At 52.8% G+C, this 17,915-nt stretch overlaps 1 protein-coding gene across 2 annotated transcripts in view; it reads left to right on the top strand.

The window, feature by feature from the left end:
- Positions 1-17,593, top strand: part of SHB (SH2 domain containing adaptor protein B) — a 124,833-nt gene extending 107,240 nt beyond the window's left edge. For both annotated transcript variants that reach the window (XM_087823211.1, XM_087823212.1), the window contains one exon: positions 16,041-17,593. In XM_087823211.1, the coding sequence (XP_087679337.1) occupies positions 16,041-16,224 (184 nt within the window). In that variant the 3' untranslated portion in view covers positions 16,225-17,593. The remainder of the gene's footprint in view (positions 1-16,040) is intronic.
- The last annotated feature ends 322 nt before the right edge of the window (positions 17,594-17,915 follow it).

The following is a 17,915-nucleotide window of genomic DNA, read 5'->3' as shown; positions in this document are numbered from 1 at the left end:
TCTTGAACCCTAGCTCTGCCACTTACTAGTAGAGTGGTCTTGGACAAAGGGAGTTAATATCTCTGAGCCTCAGTTTATCATCTATAAAATGGGTTTTACAGATGTACCGATGAAGGGGCAGTGTATGTGAAGTGCTTAACATGTGCCTGGCATGCAGTAAGTGTTCAATCAGTGAGTGAGTGGTAGCTCACTGTCTGTTATAGACTTTGGAGAGCCACAGCTTGAGGAGAGAGCTCTGTGTGCTCCAGAGCCTTGCAGATTGTGTAGGTCTGACCTAGAGTCTCCTTGCCCACATCCACTCCCCGTTGTGGTGATGGGATTTTGGAGTTTATGCAGGCTGCAACTCGAGAAAATCCTACATCACTGTGACTAAGAGTCTGAGTGATGCAGAGCTAGAGTCAAATCCAGGCTGCCCTCTTCCTGGCTTTGTGACCTTGAGTAAGTCACTTAACCTCTCTGATCTCCCAATTCCTCATGAGTAGCTGGAGAGGATGACCACCTCAGCAGGCATTCCTTGTTGTCCTTCTCACTGTCCTGCTGCCCCTCTAGCTCTGCCTCCGTGTCTTCAGACATGAGTTGAATACTCATTCTCACGAGAATTTGACGTGGTCTCCTCCTTAGCTGATGGGGAAGCTTTTTTTTTTTTTGCAAGCCAGAGTAACAGCTCTGATACACTGATTTGAGGAACAGAAAGGGACCTTTTAGATCACCTAGTTCAGTGCTCTGTGCAGGTGGAGAAACTGAGGCCCAAAAAGGGGAGGAAGCTTGCCCACCTCCTGGCTTCCCAGCCAGGCCCTGTTTTCTGGCAGCATTTGAGTCAGCCTGATGAGACAAGGGGGCAAGGGTCCACATCTTTGTTGTCACTGCATGGAGGGTTTCACGTCCTTTTGGGGCTGATGGAGGAAAAATGAACTTTCTGTTCAATGAGTGTGCGGCGTGTTTTCTCCTTCTAAAGGGTTTAAAGGAAATGCTGAAATTAGGAGCTGCAGCTGTAGGCAAAACAGAGGCTGCTCGAACACTCTTTGCAAGGGACTCAACAGAAACAGTGAACTTCAGAAGGTGCAGGATCCTGCCTTGCAGGATGAAAGGGCTCGCCACCGAGAGATGCCGTGAGGAATAATAGATGACTTTCCCTGTAGTCACAATTACTGAGAAATATCCCTGCCAGTGGTAAAGCGTTTTCAAGGATGGTGCCCTCGCCATTAACGCGAGGACTCCGTGCCCAGTGCTTTTGTGATTCTGGAGTGGTGGGCGGGGGAGTGTGGAAAGAGATCAGGGTTCAAATCCTGGCTCCACCTCTGACTGGCTGTGGGGCCCCAGACCAGTCATAGGCCCCTTCCTTTCTGAGGGGCAGCCACGATTTGGGGGGGAATGCCCCACTGTAGTTGCAGTTTGCAGAGCTGTGGGAGCCTGGGTTCAGGCTGCTGAGATGTTTAGTGAGATGACTCACATCAGGGCATCTGGCATAGTTGCTGGTGCTTATAAATAGCAAGCTCTCCCACTGTAATAGGATGTGGTGAGAAGGGTGGGAACTATACCTTATTTTCACAGTTATGGAATCTGGGGCTCACACTGTCACAGCAAGTGAGTGCAGAGCTGGGATTTTAACGCAGCCCAGTGCCCTCCTTCTGTCCTCTGGAGCCCCTCCGAGCAGAACCACTCCCACCCTTCCTCTCCACAGAGTCTGAGAAGCCCGGTCAGGGCCCAAGCAGATACCTGGATGGTGGGGTCCCAGGGCCGAAGCCAGGTGTTCTGAGCAGAACCTGGGCCACAAGCCCATCGCCAGGCATTTCTCTGTCACCTGTCCCAGGGCAGTGGTGACATGTAAAAGGCCAGAGATCCTAAAGCCCCTTCCCTCAGCTTGTTGGAGTCTGAAAACATGGAGCTCTCTGTGTCTGGCTCTGAAGTGACCATGTTGGGATGAGTGACCCAACTGCGGGTGTCACTTTCCTCTGTGGGCCCTGCCTTCAAGCAGCAGAAGCTGAGAGCATCTCAGGATCTGGTGGCAGAACGAGAGGCTGAAGCAACTCAGGAGGGACAGCAGTGACCTCCACAGCTGGCCAGACAGAGGTTTTCAGAAGCCCCGTCTGACTGTGGGTCAGGAGGGAAGGGCTGGCTGCCGAGGAGGGTGTTCCAGTTCCTTGAAGGGCCAGGCAGTGGCAGTAGAAAGAACATGTCGTGGTAGGACTGGTTAGGATGAGAAAGCGAGGACCCTGTCCAGATTTCTGGGTCAGCGGCAGTGTTGCCAGCTACAGCATGGACCTGAATGGTCAGTTCTGAAAAGACCCAGAAAAACACGTTCCCCTAGCTCAGCTGCCCTCCCACCCCTGCCCCAAGTCCAGAGGCAAAAGGCGCCCGCTCTCCAGAGCACCCGCCGCCCAGCAGTGCCAAGTGGGCCTGTGCAGGTGGACGGGAGTCTCCCTGTCCAACCCGCGGGGTCTCTTCCCTTCCCCCCTCCAAGCCAGGCATTCAGTGTTGACTTTCGCTCCCCCGAGAGCTCCTGGGTCCCCTCCAGTGGCTGAGCCACCCTGATTACATTTCCAGCTGGTTTTTAATCATCTCCTATCAGCCGGCATAAATCTGCCTGTGTGGCTCGCCCGCCAGGAGCGGCATTCCAACTGCCCGTCCGTCGCCAGGAAACCTCTTGTGCCCTGGGACAGCTTCCTTTCCGAGGCACTGGGTGGTCTGTCCAAATGAGAAAAACATTTCTTTCCAATCACATTCCTAACATCTTGTTAATATGACTTATTTAATAATATTTTTGCAAAAGCCATCTGGGAATGGCTTGGTTGGGGACTTGGAGAGGGCATATGGGGTACTTCAGGGACAGGCCATGGTGACAGACACAGACCTTGTATCTGCCATCAGTGAAGGGGCAGCCACGTAGAGAAGGACTGGGGGGAACCAGAGCCTGAGTCCTGCTTCCACCGTCTGTGAGGGTCACCCAGCGAGTAGCTTCATGTCTCTGAGCCTCTCAGCCCCAAGGCTCAGGGACACTGTGGAAGTGAAAGTTCTTTGTAAACTCAGAGGCTCTAGGAATGCAGGTGGAGTTATTTGCAGAGCCTGTGTGCTTACCCCAGGAAAGCATCTGTCGTCTTATCTTGCTTAGTTAGAGCTGGGTAAATAACGCAAAGGCCCCCAGAGGAAACAGGATCAGCCCCCACCTAGAGGCATTTGGCAGGACTCCAAGCAACAGCTTCATCCAGCAAAATCCCCAGATGCAGGGTCGTTGTTCCCCTTTGGGCCCTAACAGCCAGAGGAGTCTTGAATCATCAGGGTTCAGACCCTGACTTTCAGGTGGAGAAACAGGCACAGGCAGGGTAAATGACCTTCCCAAGGTCCCTCGGCGAGTTGCTGGTGTAGCCCAGCTGCCTGGACTCTCATCCCAGGGTTATTACCTTTCTGAGACCTATAAGCACTGTATGTTTTGTCCCTCTTTATCCATAAACGTTCTTGATATTTGAGGCAGATTTAGAAAATTGGATATCAGATTTTATAGCTCTTGTCTTTGTTCCCACAGTTGAGATGCTAAAGCTGTAAGAACGTTTTGCTATGTGTGTGTAACACTCACTCGTGCACACGCTTCAGCTTGGCTGGAGCAGAGACCTCTCTGCTCTGGTTCTTAGTGACTCAGATCTGCCCAGTGAGCAGCCACCGTCTTCCTTCCAGCTGTGGGTGCTTTCTGCTGATTTTAATGATTTTTTTTTTTTTAAAGATTACTTTCCCCAAGAGATATCAGAAACAATTGGGTTTGGCAAAGCCGGCTTATTATAAATGCTTTAATTAGAACCTTTTTCTTTTTTCCCCACTATTTTCCTTTTGAAAACCCACATGCTGCTCACAGCCCAGGCAGCTTGGGGACCAGCCTGCCACATTCTTAGCCCAGACTTTCAGGGCAGGGCTGAAAAACAAGTCCGCAGCATAGCTATCAGTGCTGGGTCCCTGTCATGCACCAGGCCTTCAGCCCAGTGGGGAGATGAAGGCAGATCAGACTTTCTTAGTCTGGGTGAGAGAAGTGCAGGTAGGTGAGTGCTGTGATGGAGGGAGGAAGCAAGTAAGTCTGTCTAGGGGTATCTTAGAAGGCTTCCTGAAGGAGGTGGCATTTTCATGGGGCCTTGGAGGATAGTAGTAATTTGGGGGTAAGTAACAGCAAGGTAGGATGGTTAAGTTTGGGTCAGAGGAGAGGTCTCTGCAATGTCCCCTCTCCCTATGGTCCCAACTTGAGTTTTTAGTTGTCCGCTCCACGTAAGCCCCCCATTGGCCCAGGTGACCAGTAATATTGTAGACAGAGACATGCCTTGTAAACTTCAAAGTCCCAGTCAGCTTTCTCCAGCTCCACATAGCACCCTCACTTTGTCCTCATGGAAAAGGGCTCAGAGAGGCAGGGAGACTTACCTGTAGTCTTGCTTACACTCTGCAGTCCCAGTCCTTCCTTTCCACAATTTCCTCCCACCGCCTGACTTGCCATAGAGCAGGCTGTGTGCCCATGATCTCCACCTGACACTAAAGGTGTATATCACACCCAGGCTGAACATAGCCTCCTAGGGAGACGCACATTTGCATGGTGCCAGGTGGGCTCTTTGCAGTCCCCGGTACCTGGTGTTAGAAAGTGATTTGAACAGGCTTTTGCAGTGTGTGTCCTCTGAGGCAGGCAGAATTATGCCAGTGGTAATGATTAAAAACTCAGAGCAGTTCTGAGTTCTGACACAAATGGTGGTAAAACCACCAAGGCAGCAAATGCATGAGATGGCATGATCTGGGCACACCCAAATTTCCAGTTCACAGTCTCCAACTAATCCCATTTTGAGTTCAGATTTTCAGGCTAGAAAAATACTTTTCCTGTCCTGAATTGTTTCCATCTTAAACAAAGAAAAATCATCCATGAAAAATCTAGGGTTGACTGTTGGACTTCTGTGGGAGCTGCGCTTTTAAAAAGCAATCAGTTCCGAGAGTAACTTTTTGGAACTCAATTACTTGCAGCCACCCTGGAAAAAAACGATAATTAATGTGGTCAAACCCTAGCCAGATAATAAAATGAAAGCTTTGTTGTGTATCAAGCCAGAAATCAATTTCATTAGGGAGCAAAGAGCCAGAGATTTAATTTTGAGAAAATTCTCCACCCTGTGGACAGAGATTGTCAAGAAGCTGCCAGAATGAATGCCCAGCATGAGAAGATGCACCCTCCAGAACCTAGATTACTAAACGTTGAAGTGACCTTTCAAAATTGCATTTGCAGACCTTCCAAGTGTGGCCAAAGCCAGTGGGCTTTTGCTTCTTAATGTTCTCGGAATGGTGACCCCTTTGGTTTTGATCAAGAGGCGAGTGTTATCTTTACCAGGTGACACTTGGACATCAATAAGATCCTGTCCTTTGGTACTTGGGAGGATGTGGAAGGGAAGGGTGGACTCAGGAGGTCAGCAGGCACCAGAAAGGAGTTGAGCGAAGATTTGAGGTGTCCACATTGATGGTGGAGTCCTGTCCAGACGGGTGCTGATGGCCAAGCGGGACAGACCCACCAGGACGCTGTCCTCAGTGTGTGAGAGAGAGTGAGCAGCGGGAGCAACCAGGAAGGGAAGGGACAAGAGAGTCTGCCCTGTGAGGACCGCTGCAGAGAGAGCAGCAGCCTCAGGTCTGCTCCCCCTTCCATCTGCCAGTCTCTAAGGGGCCTTCCGGGGGAAGGAGCATCTGTGGCCTGCAGGGTCCAGAGCTCGGAGCTGGAGCTACCATCACGAAGCTGCATAAGTCACATTTCAGCTCAGAACGAGGAAGGGCTTTCCCATGGACAGAGCCACCCAAGGTTGGAAATGGTTGTGCTAGTGGAGAGTAAGCTCCCCAACGCTGGGAATAAGCAATAAAAGCCGGACACAATGTTGTGAATGTTACAGAGGAGTTTCCATCAGATAGAATCCAAATGGTGGTTCTCAAATGTGAATGTCCATCAGAATCTCTTGGAGAGCATAGTAAGAACAGTTTCTGGTTCCAAAAAGGCCTAGGAGCCGCAGGCTTGACAAGTCCCCACAGACTCTGATGTGAGTATCTGGGGCACATTTGAAGAGACTATTTTTGAGTTACCTGCACTCTTCTTCCAGCCCTGGGACTAGGGGATGTCTGTAATGAAGGTGTGTCCTTCTGTGTAACATCTGTAGTCAGTAATTCCTTCCTCATCATGTGGTATGAGTATCTTCTATGTGCCAAGCTTCAAAGGTTTGAGGTTTGTGGGACATTGATGGTCATCTCCTGTCCCTTCATTGTATACATGAGGACACAGGCCCAAGAGGGCAGGAGCCAGGGTGGGGCTAGGTTCCCAATGTCCTGTTCAGAGCTATTTTCCCTTGCTTTCCATAGACTTTAGAGAACATCATAAACTGCTCCCCATTTCCTAGTGAAGAAACTGAGGCCCAGTCCCCAAAGACTGTTGGGAGTTTTTCCACTGAGAACCACCGTCATTCATGCGATTTGCAAAAGACGCTCAGCCAGGGTGTCTGGGTGGCTTACAGTCAACTGTATGCCTTTGAAATACCAGGGAGAACAGTATCCTCAGGTTAAATGCAGGGCCACTGAGCAGGGAGATGTGCTGTAACACAGTTTGTAAAGGCCCCTCTGGATGTCCCTTTTTTATTTACTTATTTATTTATTTATTTTCTAAGTAAAACTGTAAGTTGGATCAGGTGCTTTGTGCTTGAGCCCCCTACCTTGCTGTGCTAATATATGCCCTGGGTCAGTTAGCAGGGAAGCCCCCTCTGGGGCAGGAGCTGGCAGGTAGGATAGTAAGGTGCTTGCACACCGTGCTTTAAGGATCAGGATGGTAATTGAGGGGATTGCTGCTTCCTTCCCCCTCCCTGCACACCTACCCTCATCCCAGCCTCCACCTTGTCACACCCGTCCTGCTGACTGGGAGCACAGCAGTGAGGTGGGGGCACTCTGGCCCCTGATTCACTGGGGAATTGGAGCAGACTCCACCCCCTGGGCCTCAGTGTCACCTGTAAAATGAGGACAGGGAACCAGATAGTCTCCAAAGCCTCTGCTTAGTGTCTTGCCTCCCTCAGAAATGTTGAATACAGAGCAATACACACAGTAGGCCCTTAATAAACGCCACAGACCATCTGTGACCAGTATATTTTAGGCCAACAACCTCTTCCCTCCTCCTTTCCGATCTGTTCTCGTGTAGACCCCCTTGTGTAACAGTGTGCTCCCGAGTGTCTGCAGTACTCTGCTTGATCACAGGGAGCAAATGATCGCAGGGAGTAAACACCTTGCCCACTGTCCCCCGGCAACAGAGCTGGGGCCAGACCCCAGGCCTCCCGCTCCAGCCAGGCAGGCCGCCCAGCTGGAGGTGGTGGTCCTGCAGCCAGGAGGCTGCCTGGCCATTCGTGGCTTCTGGGCTGCCAACAAGGCCCTGAACAACAGACCAGACAGATGGGCAGATACGCCCGGTGCTCAGCCTGGGCAGCAAAGCCAGAAAGACAAACCAGATGGGCAGCAACTTGTATGCAGGCTCCTGCAGAGCGGCAGAGTGGGGAGGGGACGAAGCCATGTCAGAGCCCCGAGCCTCGGCACCTGCCCGACATGCTCAGATACCCACCACCCCAGACCTCAGGACAGCCCTTATGGGCAGGTGGTGAACACTTACACAATGAGGAAACTGAGGCACAGCTCACAAGTGGCAAGGTATCAGACTGGACCTGGGTCACCCTGGGGGTGGTTCCTTTACCTTCATGTCCTTTGGAGCTGTCCTGCCTTCCTTGCCCAGGAGTGCCCCTGTTATCTCACTCCCAGCCTCGTCAGGGTTCACCTCAGGTTTCAGCTCCCCTTTGCCTGTAAAAGCCATTGTGCCCTCCAAGTCCTCTTCTTGGCAGCTGGTGCTCACCCCCACGGCATGTTCCCCCCATCTGCTGGTTGGGGGTGGGGTGGGGTGTTGGTCCTTGGGAACAGCCTGGAACACTTTGCAACCAAGCTGTTTGGCAAATTCTGTGTTGGGTCATAAGCCCTGAAATAAGTAGCTGGGTGACCCAGCCTTTTTCGAGTGTTTGCACTTCCTTCACATGGAAGGTCTCACCCCTCACAGCTACTGTGAGGGTGGACTCTTGTCATTCCCATTTCATAGATAGAGTTGAGGCACTGGCAACTGGTGAGGGGTGTGGCTTTATTCTTGGCACTACTGGAATGGGGGCTGGGTTCCTCTTTGCTCTGGGGGCTGTGTATGCATAGTAGCTGTTTAGCAGCATCCCTGGCTTCCAGACATTGCCCAGTATCCCCAGGAGAGGGGTAAACTTGCCCTGGTTGAGAACCACTGCTCCCAGGAGAGTATGGGCTGAGAGGGACTTGCCCTATAAAAGGAGGACCACCTTGGGCCTGAATGCATTCTGTCCATCCCATTGGCACATGCCTTAGGAAGCCTGCTTTTGTAATCATGCCATTCCCAAACTTGGGATCCACTGTGCCCAGTGCTATCCTGCCTTGGTCCTCCTGGCTGGTGCTTGGGTGGTCCCCGCCCTCTTGGGATGTCTGTCATTGGCTTGAGGACTTCCGTGCTGGAGGGGACCCCCTTCACCTTTCCAAGAAGGGGACTCTGAGGACCCAGGGAGGGGGGACTTGCCCAGCCAATGACATCAGTGGGATCAGAGTTTGAACCCAGGTATCTGACTCAGTCCAGCCACCACCACCAACCCCACCTAACCCAGACACAAAAGGGCCTTGGTGTTCCTAGAAAAGTCCTCCATTAGAGTTAAAAATGGGGGAGGGGATCACACTAGACCCTCTTTCCCCTTCCTAAAGTTCTGACAACATTTCTCATATCACCACCTACCATGCTGCACCTCTCCCCTTATGGTTTTCATGTGCAGTTGGCTGACCTCCAAGCATCATTACCCACCTGCTTACATACCTCCAGTGATGGGAGGCTCACTCCCTATACTGTCAGCCTTGATCATTAAAATCCTCCTGCCCAACACTTCGTTAGCCTTCTCCTAAGAAAATTGCCCCAAATGGGTTCATTTTGACCCACCTGCTGCTTTGTGTGGCACAAAGCAAGCCTTACACCACCCCGTGTTTGCCAGAGAGGCACCTGTCAGCTCTCCTGCCTGGAGACAGCTTTTCATCATGATTTACTGAAGGCCCTCACCCTGCACCGCCAGCTTGGAGCTTGAGAAATGCCCTGGTGTTTCAGGAAGGCTAATTGCTGTTGGTACATTTATTGAAATCTAATTATTTGGTTATAAATCAAGTTGTTTGGCTCAGTGCATTTACATTTAGACCTTTGTTTGCAATAACCTGGCTTATGTGTCTTTGGCTTGTCACTGACAAGGCTGTTTTGAAAGGCTGAGGGCCATGTGTAGATAGTTGCTGTGTGACCTCATGAGCCTCTCCCCCCAGCTCCCTGGACTCTTACAATCTCTCTGCTGGAAGGGGCCTCCTTGCCCCCACTCCACACAGTTGGAGAGAACCTCGACACACAGCCAGCACTACTCCACGCTGGTCCCTGACCCTGATGTCCTCTCACTGTGACCCAGGCAAGTTACTTCTCCTTTTGGCCCATGGTCTTCTCACCTGTGCAGTGGGCACCTTGCAGATAATGCCACAGGTTGGTCCAGGGTGGACCAAGGCTGCAGTGTCTGTCAGTGTACACCTTCAGATTTTGGGCTTCCAGGCCTTGTGCTGGAAGTTGACAGTATGTGCACATGCTAGCCTGCACACAGTAGGCCCTCAAGATATGCCGACCAGGCATCTGTCCCCTGAAGGCCCCCATCACTTGAGATCTGGGTATTTCTCTCCCACAGCAGGCCCAGGGCTCTCCTCACAGCAGGCATCTCTGCAGGCACAGTGTTTCTGGAGTGGCTGCACCCTGCTCACAGGAAAGTTTCTCTACAGACTCAGGGAAATATCCCGTCTCCCTGGAGGTCAGAGGGCAGTAGACTGAATCCAGAGCCATCTGCTTGCAGAGGCAGCATTGCCCATCGCTGGGTGGTTTGGCAGGAACTACCTGTTTTGCAGACCCCTAACATGACCACAGAGGTAGGAGGTGTCTTCCATGGTCCTCCAGACCATCTCCCTCTGGAAGCTCTCTTGCCCAAGGTCACAGCAGATGAGCTTTAGAGCCAGGCCTAGAACATCCCCCTCTCTCCACTGATTCAATTTACGTCCATACTCACCACAACTTGAGTATACGCCTGCGGGGACAGAAGGCCCATTGGGCTGGTCTTATGCCCTCCGTGATGGGAACAGGGCGGTGTCCCAGGGCTCTGAAAGTGAGCACTGGTTGCTGTTGTGCTCATGGAGGTCAGGAGACCTGTGACAGCTCTCTCCCCTAAGAATTATCCTGCAACCAATTGAGTGCATTTCAGATGTACAGACTCTTTCAATCTCTGCTCTCACGGGTCTGGCCTCAAGAATCTTTGAACAATGTAAAATTCATATGTTTAATTAAAATGACTCCACAAGAGGAGGTCCATTTAGACCCAAAAATGCATCTATTTAGAGATCTGCTGGGCCCCAGAGTGGGCAGGGCCTGGGCCCGGGCCCACAAGAAAACCATGGCTTTTGGAGGGAACTTGTCTCACATTTGTCTTTTGTTTGTTTAGGCCTGGGCAGAGGGCACTGGCCAGCCCAGTGGCCCCAGGAATGATTTCTTTTAGAACCCCAAGAAAAGAGAAAGGTTTCGCCCATTCTCCCCTGTGGCCTCCTTCAGGCAAGACCTCTCTGATTTAAGAGGCACCTGCCTTTGTAACTCCTACAGGTGTGACCCTCTGGGCACCCCTGATGGCTGTCCCTCACTAAGCTTTGCTCTGCAGAACCTTGCTGACCAGGTAAAGCAGCCACTATCTCTGGGCTTGGAGGAGGCAGCCACACTAGGGGACAGGGTAGAGTGGACACCAGCCTGCCCTTGGGAGCTTACAGTCCAGATGACCTCATTTCCATGGCTCAGGGTAGACTCATTAGATAGCTGCTGGGTGGATAGATGGACAAACAGACTGTGTGCCAGGCATGTGCTGAGGGCCCAGAGAGGGGTATGGCTTGGCCTGCTGAGAAATATCACAATGAACAGACAGGGTTCTTGACCTCAGGAGCTGACAGAGCTGCAGGAAAGCCATGTCTCAAGACACCTGGACCCATCTAGTTGGGTGACTGAGCAAGGAAGATGAGGCTGCAGTGGCTTAGCCCCTGAATGCTTACCATGGGCTAAAAAGAGAAACCAGCTTCTGGGTCAGACAGATATAGTGAAATCCTGGCCCCACCATGTCCCATGGGACAGCATACAGCCCCCCCCCCAGCCTTGATTTCCCCATCTGTAAACAGTGGTAGTTACACCAACTTAGCAGCATTGCTGTGAGCTTAAATGAGATAACATGTGGCAACAGCTCAGCTTGGTGCCTGGCCCACAGTGGGCACTCGAGCAGTTCAGTGTCATTCATCCTGCAGTGGCAGTGGGGAGCTGGGGACAATGTTCTGGGGATTCTCGGTCAAGAGGGCATCTCCATCGAGAGAGTAGCTCCCCAACTGCCTTTCAACAGAGATCACCCCTGTGTGGATTCCTGGCACTGGGGCCTACATGCTAGTCCCAGAGGGCAATTTCCTTGCCTTCTCCCACATAAATATTATATGCAAGTATTTTTAAGTCATTTCATCATGAAAAGAAGCGGTTTAACATAACTATTACCCAGGATTCTTCATGAAATATGCATCAAGCAATTAGGTCTAAAAGCGAGAGGTGAGGCCTCATGCCCTGCTCCTGTCGGCAGCTGCGGCTGAGTGATGTTTTATTAAAGCCCGTGATTATGAGACGAGGCGGGGCCTGTTATTAGGCTGGCGCGCCGGGCGTGTTTGATGATCCTGGTGATGAGGAGGTGCTTTTTGTGATGATAATGAGCGATCTGAAGGCCGTGACAGCCCCGGCACCCCCAGCCTCAGAGAGCCTTACAAGACTCATTAGACAGGTCACCCACCAGAAACATCCCTAACTGTGACTTAGCTCTTGCAAGATGTCCTATCAGAGGAGACAGGGCTGATGCGGGAGCTGGGCAGGAGGTGGCGGCCTGTCTGAACTCCCCAGGCACCGTTGCCTTTCCAGAAGCCAGGATGGGGAGGTGGGGTGGCCGGGACACAAGGGCCCTGGGTTCTGCTGTGGCCAAAGCCCACCTTGCTGTGTGCATTGGGCCAGAGTGTTGCTCTCTCTGAGCTCAGTTTCCATCAAAGTACCCAGAAAGGTGAGAGGATTCGGTCCCCAGGCCGCGTCTGGATCCAGAAGCGCTGTCTGGAGCAGCATAGCATCCCTGTGCATGTTCATTACGTAATACACCCTCTGTCCTCCCTGGAAATTTTAACTTTCTCTCTTTTTATGCTTAATGTCTTCTGTGTAGATTTTGAAGTCATTAAAGCTGTCTCTGGCAGCTGTTTTTAAATATTCAGCTATTAGGTGGCATCTCATAGCGACCTGGTGACCGATTGGGATATGTTGCTACAACACATCTCTCGGGTGTGTTTGACAAGGCCTTGCCTGACCTTTGCATGAGTCGGGGTTTGACAGATGGTCTCATAAAGAAAGCCTGCTCACCTCTCAGAGCCTGCCAGCCCCACATGATGGGTCACCACCCTGCCTCCGTGGCTGGGGCTTCCTAGTCCCTGGGATGGCCTCTCTCTGCCAGCCCTTGCTATCTTTGACCCACCATCAGCCCTGTGGCGTAGATGCCTCAGGGACTGAGGCTCTGGGTGGTGCAGTCACTAGGTCAGGATCTGATTCGTCTGGCTCACACCCTGCCTGGCCTCATGCGCAGCACTGAGGGCTGAGTATGGGGCCCTCTCCTGGAGCAGATGGAGCAGAGGTCAGGAACGTGGGCTCTGGGAAAGGCCTGCCGGGGGGGAAGCAGCAGCAGCACCACTGCTGGGTCAGCCACCTCCCACTGAGCTTCTGTGCTCAGAACACGGCCTGGCTCACAGCAGGTACCCAGGAAACATCAGCCCTGAAGGCCATCTGCACAGATGTCCAATGAGAGCAAGACAGGGGCACATGGGCAGCAGTGGAGGGGCTATGAGGCTGCCTCTAGGCCCCTTCCTGCAAGAAGCCCTCAACGAGCAGACAAGAATGGTGTTTACACACGCAGAACCCAGGACCTTAGGCCAGGAAGCACCCTAAGAGGCCATCCAGTTAGGCTCCCCAGGGATCCAGTGAGGATGGGGACAGAGCTCGGCACTATCCGTGGTCCAGAGGACCACAGGGCTCAGTGCTTGAGCCCAGGAGAGCGGCCATCCTGCATTGGGAGAGCCAGCCTTTGGCCTTTCTGCCTCTGCCAGGGAATGGTCAGGCCACGGGGTCAGACTGGGGCCACAGGGCCTGGGTCCTCTGCCTTGGTCTCTGAACTTCATGACTGGCCTGCCCCATTGGTACAGCCTGGCTGGGTTATAAACTAGCATGTACTGAAATACAAGCGTCAGAGGAACAAACATTAGGCTGGAGTGCCCTTGTCTGTTGAGGTGAGGACATCAGTGTGGCATTTCTAACACCTGCTGGCCATTTCAATTTCAAGCCTATGGCCTGGGAACAGAGGGGCTTCTGCTTCTACCTCTAGCTCTGTCAGCTGTTGCCACCATCTGAGCCCACTGCCCTTGCTGGATGTTTTAATAACAACCTGTGTGAAGATGTCCTGTTAACCCATATGGGTTACTTTCCATAACCTCCTTAAGAATTAAACCAGCTCTCCCTGCAGCTTCGTCCCTGTGGCTCAGCGGAGCCGTGGCGTTCAGACTCCACTCGCGGCTAGCTGCTGTGATTCTGTCTTACATATCCTATGCGTGTACCCCCAGCTGTAGATCTGTGAGAATCATGGTCTGGCACCCCAAAACCGACTCCACTCTATTCACAAAGGGGCGTGATGTGCCCGAGGCCCCGGCCCTCCCTGCCTGTGCCCAAATTCACCTGCAGCTCCAGCCCCTGCTCTCCCCACACCCACCCCAAGTGGCCTCTGGGAGTGCAGAGCTCTTTTAACTATTCCCAGTTTCCTTAGCCTCATTCAGGCAAGTATGGCCCTTTCCCGGCTGGCAGAGTGATCTCCCCAGTGCCGTAGGTGGCCAGGTCGTCACTCAAATGGGGCTGTACATTTTTCATTGCATGCACACACCATTTCCTTTCTAACAGCTTCAGCAAGTGCGCCTCCTGCTTCTCAGATGTGTCGAGGAAATTCTCCAATGAAATGACCCTTCACTGAGGAGCGGAACTTGCCACAGGCTCTGTAATTAGAACATTGTCAGCCTTAAAAAATCTTGATTTAAATTTCAGTTCTTTACAGGAATTATTCTCTCTTGAAACATAATTGCTCTCCAAACGATTTCCTTTAAGCCGAGGGTGACATCTCTAAATACATTATTATGAGCAGATGTATTGCTCAGTGCCTGCACTTCATTAAGCATTTGCTCTGCCCATTTGAAAATGGTTCCAGAATCCAAATTGATGTGTTAATAGGACAGACGCTCGTAAGCAAGGGGAGCCCAATCCTGACTGGGAGAAGTGTGCAAGCCCTCCAGGGCCCCCGTGAGAGCAGCCAGACCTAGAAGAGCCGGAGCTTAGAAAGGAAACCTGTGTCCACACGGAGCTCTCAGCCTCACGAGGGGTGGGCCTTGGCTTCCTGGAAACCAGACCCATAGGAGCCTGGACACAAGTTATCAGTGTCCAGGGATGATAACTTGGAGAAGGCAGCAGAGGTTGGAGCCCCAGCTTTCTCACTAAGTGAAAATACTTAGTATATTGGACTGTGCTTGGGAAACCACAGCATCTACAGGTGTGGCAGCCAAATCATAAGGGCCAGGCTTGGAACCAAGTGGGCAGGAAAAGAGCAACCTGGGCAAAGGCAGATTGATGGAGGGGTGAGAGATCCAATGTGGCAGGGGCCCTGGGTGGGAGGTGGGAGAGGTCCCCTCGGGCCGAGCAGAAGCAGCATGGCCTTTGCCGTCCGTGAGCTGCACCCCACCCAGCATGCTGGTGCAGCTGGCAGGCTTCAAGGGTCATGGGGCGTAGGGCTCTGCTCTGATCTCCAAGGAGCCCACCCACTGCCCTTTCAGCAGATGCTGGGCATGGCAGACACAGACATTGCTCCATGGAGCTCTTAGGAATTGGGCAAGTGGATAAGTTATTATAAGAAGACAAGTACTCATAGAGGCATGATCCTCTATCGTGTGCTGAGCCTCAGTGCCCTTAGAGAAAGGAAGGAGCTCTGCCTGTGGGAGCCTGGAAGACTTCCTGGCAGAGGAAACAGTCAGGCTGGGCCTTAGAGAAGGAAGCAGGGTTTGCTGAGCAGCAGAGAGAGGAAGAGGAGAGTGCCCGCCTAGGGGCAGCACTGAGAAGAGCACACCTCCTCCCCTATCCCATCGGCTGAAACTAATCACATGGGTGCTGGGGCTACAGGGAAGCCGGGAAATGAAGTCCCAGCTGGGCAGTCCCTTCCCATGACAGCTCCATATGATGCTGAAGAGCGAGCATCCATTTTTGGAAAGTGGTTCACCTGTCTCGTCCCTGCCACAGTCTGTCTTCGTCTGTAAACTGGGGGTGATGACTCCTGCCCACTTGTCAGGGCTTTGGGGACTCACACTTTGCAGCTTCTAGGCAAGACTTAAGTATTTGACTGCATGAGGGATAGGAAGAGGGGCCAAGGTCTTGAGGTCAGAAGACTCTCCTGCAGCAGTGTTTGCTACCAGTTCCTGGTCGGTGCTGGGACTAGGGGAGCTCCTAGGTGCACTTGCGTTTCGGCTGGGCCTGGGCCTTGGTCCTGCCTTGGAGAGGTGCAGCTCATGGCTGCTTCATGGCTGAGGATCTCTTCTGTCCCAGGCAGCAAGGAAACCTTGCACCTTAGCAGGAATTTAGCCAGAGGGATGGTTCTCTGGGGTAATGCGTGTGAATACATGACATGTCCTTGTTCGCAGCAAAACTGAGTGGCTCTCCGAGAAATTGCTGACCAGGCCTTCAGCCCTCCTGCACCTGTCCCCTCATCCTGAGCGGCATGGCTGCCTTGGTCTTTGTCATCCTGCAGATCCTAATGACCTCTGTGTTTTGTTCACAGGAGCAACCAGGGCTTTATGCACATGAAACTGGCCAAAACCAAAGAGAAATACATTCTGGGTCAGAACAGCCCCCCGTTCGACAGTGTCCCAGAAGTCATCCACTACTACACCACCAGAAAGCTGCCCATCAAGGGGGCCGAGCACTTGTCCCTCCTCTACCCTGTGGCTGTGCGGACCCTGTGAGAGGACCAGCCTCGCCCTGCTGTGCGACAGGGCCCAGACCTGGAGGAGCCGAGCCCCCGCCGGCCGGCCGTGTCCAGTTCGTGCCGTGTGTATGGTACTCGCTCACCACTGCATGTCTCGAGAATGCTGTTGCCACTATGGGGGCTGGGCGAGGCCTGGATAAAGACAGAGGGACGGCCCACAAGCCACCCCAGCCCCCACCCCGCCCCCTCCTTCAGTTCCTGTGAATTAAAATATTTGCAGATCCAAAGAGATGCCTTCCAGGATGAACAAAGGGGAGCAGCTCCAAGGGGCCTGGCGGGAACTGCCTGGGTTGCAGCTCTTTGTTCTCCAGCTGTCAGGAATTCACACCTGTGTGTGGGGCACAGCTTTCCCACCAGGGCCCCGCCGGTGCTGGGAGCCAAATGCTGGTGCTTGGAGAGCCCAGAGGCCCCTGGAGTCCTGCCCCCCTCTGGTGTGCGTGTGTCTGTGTGAGTGTGAGCACTTACGTGAGACAACATTGTCACACACAGATGTGAGTAAGCCCACTAATCCACGTTTAGTCACTCAGCGTAATCATTAGATCTTCAAGGAATCATTGTGTGGTCAAAAAGAGGATTCAATTATTTATGAATAGGGTGTGTAAATAAAATAGTCATTTAATATATAGTCTCATCCCTTTTTTATATATATACCACAGAGGGTCTCGGAGTGGGGCCGTGCTTACCTGCTGGTGTGTCTCCTGGGCACGTGTGGTGGGAGGGAGGGAGGCAGAGCCCAGCTCAGGGCTGAGGCAAGGGGTGGGGCAGAGGAGTTTTCTTTGTCCCCTGAGAGTCAGCTTGCTGGAGGGTGCAGCCAGATCTTGCCTTCAGGCTCCAGCAGTGGTAGCCTCAAATGTTGACCCAACAAGCAGACTCTCCCCATTATTTGGTCCGGGCCACCCTGTGAGGCATTTAACCTGTGGGGAAAGGGAGGCTCAGAGAGGGAAAGTAACTTGCCCAAGGTCACAGAGCTTACAAACAGAGGAGACTCTTGAGCCCAGATTGGCAGACTCCATGGCCAGTGCTTTGGCTCTACGTGGCTTTGCTGTCACCCTGCACATGGGGGAAGGCAAACCCTGACCTCTGATGGGACATGGAGCCCCATGGGTCGTCCACGCTGCTTTCACCCAGATAAAAACACTTTTCCACACTGACTCACCTCTGTCTGGTCCCTGCCCTTGCCGGGAGCAGGGATTCTTCCCACACAGTCCGGGGAGACTCTCACAAGGCTGCTGTTACTCAGTTCCCCTTCCTTTCCTGTCTGCTCACCGCCACACTGTGGTTAAAAAGTGGGTGGAAGAAATAGAAGAGTCCTGCCCAGCAGCCTGGGAGGTACGGCTTCCGTCCACTGAAGGGATCCGGCCACCGTACGAGTTTCTGGTCTCAGCGCCTGCCTGCCCGCGGGTCTGCGAGGAATGGCAGCAGGGTGACTTGTCCCCAGCAGGAGGGGCCTGCTCCAGCACCACCAGGGCTTCAGAGGTGCCTCACTGTTGGGGTGTGGAGGCAGCCCAGGGAAGGACAAGGACTGGCCACGGCCACCTGTCAAGCAGGGGCAGGGTGGGACTAAGAGCCATGTTGCTGGTGGCTGCGGATTTCAGTGGTTTGCGGCCAAAGCTGTGTCCTTGTGACCAGCCTTTCTGCCTAGTCCGCCTCTTGGCTCATTCTGCCAGG

This window comes from Miniopterus natalensis, chromosome 12 (assembly GCF_054644295.1).
Source record: "Miniopterus natalensis isolate mMinNat1 chromosome 12, mMinNat1.hap1, whole genome shotgun sequence".
Taxonomy (NCBI): Eukaryota; Metazoa; Chordata; class Mammalia; order Chiroptera; family Miniopteridae; genus Miniopterus; species Miniopterus natalensis.
The sequence above is the reverse complement of the archived record's forward strand: the minus strand, read 5'-3'. Positions and strand labels throughout refer to the sequence as shown.